Genomic DNA, 10,431 nt, shown 5'->3' with positions numbered 1-10,431 from the left:
ATGTTTTCTATATTTTAATAAAGTGAAACACAACAGACCTGATTAAACTTTTTTATTTCCCACCTACAGAGCGAATCTCCAGTGTAACAGTAGTTCCTCCAACTACAGACTTGGTTGAGTTCAACAGTTCTGTCCGTCTGTCCTGCTCCTCCTCTGGATCTTCTCTCTCCTTCCTCTGGATGAACAGCAGCTCTGAGCTCACAGCTAGTGACAGAGTTCAGATCACTGATGGAGGATCCACTCTGACTATAATCAATGTGACCAGATATGACCAGGGACCATACACCTGTAATGTGTCCAATCCTATCAGTAATGCCACCAGTGAACCAGTTAACATCTTTGTCAACTGTAAGTTGCAACATTCCTGATAAAATCTGCATTCAAATGTTGACGTTTAGCTTAATGTCACTTTGTAATGAGAAATTTTACCATACCATACCAACTTTATTCATAAAGCACTTTAAGCACCCACCAGACCAAAGTGCTGTACACAATCATATAATACAATACAATCAAAAATAGACAAGGTCAAATATAAAAGCAGTAATAAAATAATTAAAATATAAACAAAATAAAACAAAGTCAAACATCTCAGGTTGTGCCAAAAGCCAAAGAAAAGAGATGGGTCTTAAGAAGGGATTTAAAAACAGCAAGTAAAGAAGCCTGTCTTATGCCCAAAGGAAGGTCATTCCATAGCTTGGGAGCTGCTACAGAAAAAGCACGGTCCCCTCTGAGCGTACGCTTTGTCTTTAGCACCCTCAGAAACAACTGGTCAGCTGACCTGAGGGAACGGGAGGGTGTAAGGGTGTAACAGCTCAGACAGATATGCCCCTTTTACACGGGCTGTAAAGGTCCCGGCTCCACTCTACTCCGGGAAGGGGCAAGGCCATTAAGAGCTTAAAAAACAAATAAAAGGATTTTAAAATGAATCCTAAAATGTACTGGCAACCAGTGTAAAGAAGCTAAAACAGGGGAAGTATGGTCAAATTTTCATGTACTTGTTAAAAGATGAGCAGCAGCATTTTTCCTCATTCACTTATTAGTACAGTATTTGTACATACGACAAGAAATACATTTTTTTAGATTTTTTTGATTCAATACAACAGTTGCACTTCCTACAACTCAGTGTTCAATTAAAAAAATGTTGTTGTTTTATTTACATCAATTATAGTCAAAGTTTTTTTCCTGTAATATTAAAAACAAAGGTGTAATTTTGTACATTAATAACTACAAATAAAAAATTATTACCATGAACAGCTGTTTTTATTTATATACTGTATATTTTTTACTAACTGGCATTACTTTGATTTCCTTTTTCCTCAGATGGCCCAGAAAACATACAACTAAATGTGTCTCTATCAAAAGAACACTATGAAGAAGGATCAGACATCAGTCTGAGCTGCTCAGCTGAGTCTAAACCTTCAGCTGAATTTATCTGGTTTCTGGATGGAAACCTGCTGCCTGATTCTGGACCAGAACTCAGACTGATGGATGTTCAGACCAGTCAGAGTGGAAACTACAGCTGTCAGGCCTTTAACAGCAAAACTCTGAGATATCAAACATCCCAAACCTCATCTGTGTCTGTTATTGGTAAGTCTGAAAAATGTTTTTGGACAAAGAAATTTAAGTTAAATGGATAAATGTCATAATTCTTAACTGGTGGGTTGTGGACCCATTCTCAGTGATTGTTGGCAAAATATTGTTTAAAAAATCATCATTCTGATTGTTATGTTAGTCCTGTTTCATGCTTGAATAAGTGACTAAATCATTTTAATAAAACTTTGTTATATTTTCATTTGGTGGGTACTCAGCTGAATCTACTTGAAACTACTTCTCAGTAGTTGGACTTTTTTATGTCATGTTTGTGTGTAAAAGCACAGCTGAGTCTGTTGTAAAAGACTGAAGTTACTGAAGGGAAGCATTTTGGTTTTACTGAAATGCAGCTAATTTTCCTCTCTAGCATCACCACTTGCTGGTTGCTTTAGTTAACCATTAAACTTGTTTTTTTTTCTGCTGGCATACAGTGATGTTGTATTCTATTCTCTCCCTTCAGCTGAGAACACGTTAGAAATTTATTTATTTGACGGTGGTACTTGTACTTTACCATGTTTTGCACCTCTGAAGTCTAAATGGATAGTGATCTTTAATATGAGGGTTACAGTTCTTGTTAAAACTAGAAAAGTATTTTTGTAAATTAAACTACTACCATCCTTTACCATACATTGAGTCCTCTTTGGTCACTGTGACCCAAAATAAATCTGGTCTGTCTAAATACATGCTTAAATGTGCCATATGGTACAATTGTAAATAAAAAAAATCATTATTAATTTGTTACCTGTGTCACCTTACATTTCAGTATTGCACATATTGCACAGTATTGCATAAAGATTCCAGATTTCCATTGTTTTGAAATAAAGAAGAAGAATCATTTTGTTTTGCAGTGACAGGTAAAAATATCTCCTTGTTTTGATCCACAGCTCGTATCTCCAATGTTGTGCTGAAATCAGACACTAAGGACTTGTTGGAGTTCAGCAGCTCTGTCAGCCTCTTCTGCTCTTCCTCTGGATCCTCTCCCTCCTTCATCTGGATGAACAGCAGCTCTGATCTTACAGCCAACAACAGAGTTCAGATCAACACAACTGATGGAGGGTCCACTCTGACTATAATCAATGTGACCAGATATGACCAGGGACCATACAGCTGTCATGTGTCCAATCCTATCAGTGCTGCCATCAGTGATCCAGTTAACCTTTTCATCAGCTGTGAGTTTCTGTCTAACATAGTTATATTAGTTTTATATTAGATTTTCATATTCAAAGTTTAATAACAAAGAAAGCTGCCAATATTACTTTCTGCTGATTTTTCTCTAAATATGCTCCACGGTACAGATGGCCCAGAAAAGGTTGAACTGACAGTATCACCACCTCGGCAGAACTTTGAAGAAGGTTCAGACATTGTTCTGTCCTGCTCAGCTGACTCCAGACCAGCTGCCACTTTTCGCTGGTTTTTGAATCAAAGATTACTGCCTGATTTGGGACCAGAGCTGAGACTCATGAATGTCAAAATGAATCAAAGTGGAAACTACAGCTGTCAGGCATTTAACAACAAGACTCAGATATATGAAGCCTCTCATTCCTCAGTGATCTCTGTTTATGGTAGGTATGACTTTTTTCTTTCTGCAAATACTTTTAAATATGATTAAACAGTTTTTAACCAAATATAAGATTCATATAGGCTCTTGTAATTAGAGGGTATTAAATATGACTTGTTTGCCTTTTTGCTGTCTTTCAGTTCATTATTTTGTTTTTTGTTTTTACCTCACCACAAAACTCTTCTTCAAAAAGTTCATATTGGAACCTTTTTTCTTTAGAGTAACCTTCGTAAAAACCCAATAGATTAAGAACTTTTATCATCTTAACTTGTCAGACTTTTGATGAGTCTCTTTTACAAATATTTTAAAATCAAATTTTTGTTTCTTTGTTTTCAGAAGGAAGCTCAGGATTATCTGGAGACATCATTGCTATTATCGTCATTGTGTGTTTAGTGTTAGTTGCTGGTGTTGGTGTGGGTTACTGCGTCTACAGAAACAAGTAAGTAGAACATAGCTTTGAAAATATAAACATGTAATCACTTCTTTCTAATCATTATTAGTCATTTTAAATAAGTTCAAGCATTTTTAGATACTCCTGTTTAAAAAAAAATAACCATAACTTTATAAATGGAAAATTGTGCATCTTTTGGCATGTTAGTTTATTCTCATCCTCAGCTCTAGTTTTTACTGTTATTTTTCAGTGCAAATAGGTCTCATATATTAATCTGTTGTTGAAAATAGGTAACTGGTATATGTCAGAATTAAAACAAAAAAACAAACAAACATTTGAAGCCATAAAAATGTTAAAATATATATTTTTATTCTTGCTTATGAGATAATTGTAATTTTCTTTGTTTTAATTGAAAAAACAAAACAAAACAGTGATAGCAAAAAAGGAAACTCTTTGCTGAATAAATGTACATGTTCATTCTCTTTCTTTTTTTTTGGAAATTTTGGAGAATGTTTGTCTAATATTTTGTCATAAACCTTTATATTCATAATTATCTCTTTAAATAGAAAACATGGAAAAGAATCCTCCAGTAGAAACATTTTCACCATAACTGGTAAGTGTGTTATTGTGTTATATGTAATTTTATTTACCCCTTTGATTAAATGGTAAATATTTTCATGTTTTTAAGGAGGCAAGAGACAAAAAAAGGCAGCAAACGCCAGTGAGGTAAAAACCATTTGTGTTGTTACATTAATATAACAAAAGATAAATCATGTTATGAACTTTATGTACCGGTAGATGAGAATTTGTTCAGTATACAACTTGTTGAAAATTATGTTCTCTGTGCTTGATATTATACATTTTGGATTCCCTAACTTACTTTCAACTTGAATACATAAAAATAAAAAAAAAAGTTATGTCACTTTTTTGGAGCCCACCGGTTGAAAATATTTCATTTAGTGACAAGTTTACAATTAAAGTAGAACTCACATTTCCTCTCCTTTATCTCTTCTAACTTTAACTTCAGTTGGTGCCGCTTTCACTGCATTTTAATGATAGAAAAACAGAGTTTATAATATTGAGTTTTTGTTTTGTCATTATTGTCAATAGTTATAAACTTCACTGAAGATAATGAAATAATGCTCTGTCAGTATTTTAAATTATTCTTTATATTCTGATACAAGACTAGAAAACTGACTTTTTATTGTTGCGGGCGGTGGGGGAGATGACTCCATTTACTAATTTCTTTTTGCCACTAAATGCATCTTTAACAAAAGCCAAAAAGCATCCTAAAGCCATTTTAATCAGATACCTCAGATTTAGAAACTCTCATCCCAGCTCCTTTGCATTAGGTTGCAAAAACTCTTAATGATATTATATTTCATGTAGTCTAAGTAACTAACTGTTGGCTGAATTACAGAAGCTCCCTTTGCCCATAATTGTCTAAGAGTTTACCAAAATACTTAGTATCAGACTTTAAACTAGGACAAATGTGACACAGTGAAATGAAAGTGTGTGAAGGTCAGAGTTTGTTCTGGCAGCACTAAACAGTTTATTGGATTTCTTTTTATCTTTTTACTTTCAGTGGAAATTATATTAAGGACTCTCTAAGAGAACTTGAGGGCTTTTTAGATAACATTTTTTCCCCAACATGTTTTCTTTTGCAGGAGCTAAACTATGCAGACCTCAAGTTTTCCAAGAACAAAAAAGGAACGACCAACCCGGTGGAATTAGAAGATACTTTAACAAACTATGCTGAAGTCAAAGTGAACAACAGACCTGCAGCATCCTCCTCTTCTACTAACAATCAGGTAAACAATAACAATAAGTCTGACTAAAGCAGGTCAGGTTGAGGAAAACAGTAGTCATTGTACTTCCTCCTCAGTTTATTAAATCACTCACACTCCAATAATCAGATTATTGCCCAATTAAACCTCAACATGTGACCAGACTGGATCAAATCCACGATCTTCTGTCAAAAAGACGCCCATAAATAAAAACCCTAAATCACAATATTTATGTATATGGAAACATGTTCAAACTTTCAAGTGGGCAAGTTATGACAAATTCAGAGGTTATATAATTTATTTAACTTCAAAACTAAGAAAAAAAAACAGTTATACAAGTTTTTTTAACATTAGCTTCCAAAGACCAAAACAGAGACACATTCACTGTTTATTGTTACCTGTCAGTGCATTGATAGTGGCATCCTGATGGGTTACAGAAATTTATAAATTAAAGAAATTTATTTTGACATTACTGACATTTTGACGGTGAAAAAGTTTCCTTCAACATATAATTTCTTTTTTTAGATTGCAATAATAATTATATCAAAACTACATTTTATACACATGAATATATAGTGGGTGTTAATGTAGTCATGGTGACTTTTTAAATTCATGTGACATCTGTGAAGAATAATGGACACTTTACACAGAATAAGAATTAAAGACACATAAAGAAGATAACTTGACCCAACCCAGACTGGGACTTTGTTCAGGTTTCTGAGAATAAAACACAACCAATCACTATCTGTTATGATCACAATAATAGTAATTATAAGAAATGATTGCTCAGCTGATGGTTTTCCAATAAATTTATATTATTTTATCAATGCTGTAAATAGATGAGTACTACCTAACCTGGATTAATGTTTTTCACAAACATCCCCTCCCTCCTTCTACCCATCTGTCAGAGATAATTACAGCTTTATCATCACTCAACTTTGGACTTTTAACCAACCAAAATGTAACAACAAGAACTGGAAGTTTTGGAGAGTAAAATGTTTGTTTCAGGCACCACTCAGTAATTTGATTTCTCATGTTATCTGTGGCTATGAGACCAAACTTGATTAACTTTTCCCCCAATTCTTTGTGTTCTGCAGGAGCAGAACTATGTAAACATCAGGCTTCCTGAGAACAACAGAGGCATGACAGCTCAGGGGGAGTTACAAAATGCTTCATCAAACTACGCTCAAACCAGGGTGAACAACACAAAACCTCTACAGCCACCACCACTTCCTCCCACCTACGGTGCCCACGTGCAGCGAGGGAAGAGACCTGCGCCTCAGCCTCGTGTTTTCGCACAAACTTCTCCTCAGGTATCTTATAGCTGCAGGCCAGGCTCTAAAATAAATGTCACTCTGCCTCTTTCTCAGGTTTTATATAGCTGACAAATTTACTTTTACTCTTACTGGAAGTTAGAATCCTCATTCTTTTTATAGAAAGATGACAATATTTTAAAAATTCTAATTATATTATTTATATTTATTGCAGCATGTTAAGATTCCATCTTTAGAGCATAAATATTGGGGAAAATTTGACCATTTCGTTGCTGTTTGGAATATTTTAAAGCTTAAACACGCCTGAGCAAAAATGCAAATGAAACAAACTAAGGGTCATAAGTCATTTCACATTGCATTTAACAATGAAACAAACAAATTTAACACATAATACAACATTGTTATTGGAATGAAACACAGGCTGCTCTTTGTTCTGATCATAACAATATGTATCAGCTGAGATGGACTTTAGTACAAAATCAGCATCAGACTTTGAACCAGGAAAGAATATGACTCAATAAAGATGAAGTGAATGAGGGTCAATGCTTGTTTTTACTAAGGAATTTGATTATTCTTTATGAGGCTATCAGTGATGTTCAGAGTTAAAGATTCTCTGTAAAATGTCACACTTTTCTGAATAAAAAAATGTTTTTCTTTTGCAGAACCTGAACTATGCAGACCCCGAGTTTCCTGAGAACCAAAATGAAAGAGCAGTCCAGGTGGAGGTAAAAATCACTTCGACGAACTACGCTCCAGTCAGAGAGAACAGCAGCAGACCACCGGCTCCTCCTCCTCCCACCTACAAAGCTCACATGCAGCGAGAGAACATCCCACCTCCTCCTGCTGTCAGTGCACAGGTTTATGCTCAGGTGAGCCAAAGGCGTTAAAGCTGACTGGTGCAGGTCAGGCTGGACCTGATGACAGAAGACCTTTCCTGTTTGTGTATTTATGATTAACAAATTTAAACCAGAGTTTACCCCATGATGGCACTATAGTTTTTAATAATCAACCAGGTTTTATAGTTACTGCCATGTCAGAAGCCAGGATTGTCATTTCCCTGCATTTATTTAATAAAATCTAAAAACGTGGGAAGTAATAGTGTTTTTATGATTCAGTTGTTTACTTTAGTATAAAGTTTCTCACTGTTGAGATACAATATTTGACTCCAAATGTGTAACTTTAGTTAGAATTCAGGTTTGCAGATCAGCTGTGAAATGTTAATTATTACTATTAAATAAGATTCTACAAAAATATCATCAGGTACACCAAAAATACATTTATAGTAACATGTTTTTAAATGAACTGATAGTGTCTAAACATGGATACTCCAGGATGTTACTTGACATCAGAGTAATGTTAACTTTACACAAATTATTACCAGTAACTGTAGGTAAAAAGGACCTATGTGAAGTATTTACTGCCAGTGTAAAAATGTGAAATTAAGCCATAATAATATATTTTTCTGTGGTTCTGCCCAACCCAAACTTGCAACAACAAAACAACAGTATATATCAGAGGGCCTTAAAGTTGAAGAAGTGCACCTTTACTTTTATTATCCAAGAAAAGAAATACAACAAACATGCAGTTTACAGTACATCTCTGATACTGTCCTGACAAGATAAACCAATACATAAATTAATCGTTTTCTGCCTATTTTAAGTTCAAAATGCACAAAAATGCTTGATAATATTGCCAATTTCTGTAAACTTATCTGTTAGTTTGTAATCAAGTCATAATATTGATAGATAATCTATGTTTTTAAATGATATTGTGTGACAAGCAATTGTGTGACAATTTGTTAAACTCACATTTGATCTTTGTAACAAGTAGTGATTTATCTTTCATGTCTTGTGTTTATTGAACATTACTTGGACTTATTTCAAACAAGGATTTTGTTTAATCAGAACAAACTGATTTAGGAGAAGTTAAGATTGATTTAGTCAATTTTGTTAAAACTTGTATTCTTCCTGAATGCAGTAAATAAACCATAAACAGTAAACACTTAAAAAATACTTCAGTTTTATACATATATTTATAATTTCAGTTGTCTCGAGGAATATAGCTGACTACAACTCATGAATAATATATACTATAAGAGACTATATTTATTAAATTTGTGCCACAAAGAGGAGTAAAACCTAACTCTTTAAAATTTTTACACAAGAACATTCTGGCTGCTTGGTGTTCTATTCTAGGTATTATTGATCAGTTTTAAAATATCTACAAACGAAACAGAAAGATAAAGGTGACAGATCTGTTTTAGACACAACATTTGATTAAAATGTGAGATGTTTGTCTTTGTGGCTCTTCAAATAACATCAAACAAAATAACAAAAAAGATCAACAGTGAAGTTTCATTTAACGACAGGTAAAAGTCGGGCTGCACATTAACCTCATTTTGTGCCATTATTTAAGACTGTTGCCCAGAGACAGAGTAATCTCATGTTAATTATTTCTTTATGTGATGATTCCACTTTACTGTAACATTTTTGATGCATTTGTTGAATGTGAGTATGTGCAGAAGCTGTGTTTGGTTTGTAGTTCTCTGCATGAAGCAAAACCTTTCCCAGCTCGGATGTTTGTATCTGGAATGTTTGCTCAGACTTTTTCTCACCCAGTGAATTAATCATTACTAAATATTGATCCGTCTGTGCACAAGGGACTCAGTTTATTTTTGTCTGCAGAGAAAATGTTTTGTTTTACAGTCTCCTGTTTTCTTGTATTCTCTTTAATTTTGTGAACTTTGTTTTGCTGTTCAAACAGTTTCTTTTCAAAGGTAATGAGTAATCAACATGTGACCTGCTGCTATGAATCTAACTGTCAGGATGCAGATATACGGTGTATTGTGTTTACGTAATTGATCATTTTGATGAATAAACTGTTTGTAATTATTCTGATCTTTGTGCAATTGTTTGTGCAAATAAATTATAAACTATTACAAATTATATAATAAATTGTGTAATACAAAAGTGTTAAAAATATGCTGTATTTGTTTTAAACTGCAAACATTTTCTTCTCTATGCAGTCTTGTAAATGCAGTTTTTGACATGTAACCTGAAAACAGGAAGAGAAATGGGACGACTATAAAATAGATTAGAGGGAGAAGTTATAAGGCAAAAATAAAACTGTTACAATGAAGCAATAAAACCAAAGTTCATTGTGATCAGATAGATGGCATCTCACGATCACGTCTCCAATAACAAAGCAATGAAACAGCTTGTCAATAAACACATGACATCAGTATCCAGTGTTGAATTTCTTTCATTACATCCTGAATCAAATTTAAAACAGGAGAGTTCCTCTCAAACTCATCTGAACTCAGACAAGAAGCAATCTGAACTTTAAATATAAAAGTGGTATACTAGACATTCCCTAATTTCTATGTGAAACTCTGTCTTCAGAGTAAAACCTACATTACTGGAAGAGACACCAACAATGATCATTCCTGTAAAGATAAAAAAGACGGAACTAAAAAAATACACATGGAAGCTTCTTCATCATTATATTATTATACAGCCAGTTGACCTTTGGTGTGTGTCAAATAAATCAGGTCATTTACTGGAAACATTTTATGGAGGCTTTTTTTATGGTGACTGTATTTGGAGGAAGAGGAGGGACTTTGAGTAATGAGTAACTCTGGGAGACAGCGTCACCTGGTGGTTAAAACCACAATGAGTGACTCGTGAGATAATGCCATCCAGTGGTGGAAACAATAATGTCAGCTTTTATTATTGTTATTATTATTATTAATAAAAAGTGACTTGACTTTTCTTCTTTTTTTAAAAACATGTTTAACTAGTTATCTGAATAGCTTTCTCAATTTAAACT

General features: G+C 33.9%; 1 protein-coding gene across 3 annotated transcripts in view; it reads left to right on the top strand.

Moving 5' to 3' along the window:
- The window catches only part of LOC108235370 (carcinoembryonic antigen-related cell adhesion molecule 5), a 15,505-nt gene extending 6,011 nt beyond the window's left edge, over positions 1 to 9,494 (top strand). For 2 of the 3 annotated variants that reach the window (XM_025005752.2, XM_025005750.2), the window contains 10 exons: positions 70 to 348; positions 1,324 to 1,590; positions 2,478 to 2,762; positions 2,889 to 3,155; positions 3,488 to 3,590; positions 4,109 to 4,155; positions 4,231 to 4,268; positions 5,210 to 5,353; positions 6,427 to 6,642; positions 7,266 to 9,494. In XM_025005752.2, coding sequence (XP_024861520.1) covers positions 70 to 348; positions 1,324 to 1,590; positions 2,478 to 2,762; positions 2,889 to 3,155; positions 3,488 to 3,590; positions 4,109 to 4,155; positions 4,231 to 4,268; positions 5,210 to 5,353; positions 6,427 to 6,642; positions 7,266 to 7,490 — 1,871 coding nt within the window. In that variant the 3' untranslated portion in view covers positions 7,491 to 9,494. The remainder of the gene's footprint in view (positions 1 to 69; positions 349 to 1,323; positions 1,591 to 2,477; positions 2,763 to 2,888; positions 3,156 to 3,487; positions 3,591 to 4,108; positions 4,156 to 4,230; positions 4,269 to 5,209; positions 5,354 to 6,426; positions 6,643 to 7,265) is intronic. The other variant, XM_037980453.1, reaches the window with a different exon arrangement.
- The last annotated feature ends 937 nt before the right edge of the window (positions 9,495 to 10,431 follow it).

Source organism: Kryptolebias marmoratus, linkage group LG16 (assembly GCF_001649575.2).
Source record: "Kryptolebias marmoratus isolate JLee-2015 linkage group LG16, ASM164957v2, whole genome shotgun sequence".
Lineage (NCBI taxonomy): Eukaryota > Metazoa > Chordata > Actinopteri > Cyprinodontiformes > Rivulidae > Kryptolebias > Kryptolebias marmoratus.
This window is presented reverse-complemented; position numbering and strand designations above follow the sequence as displayed.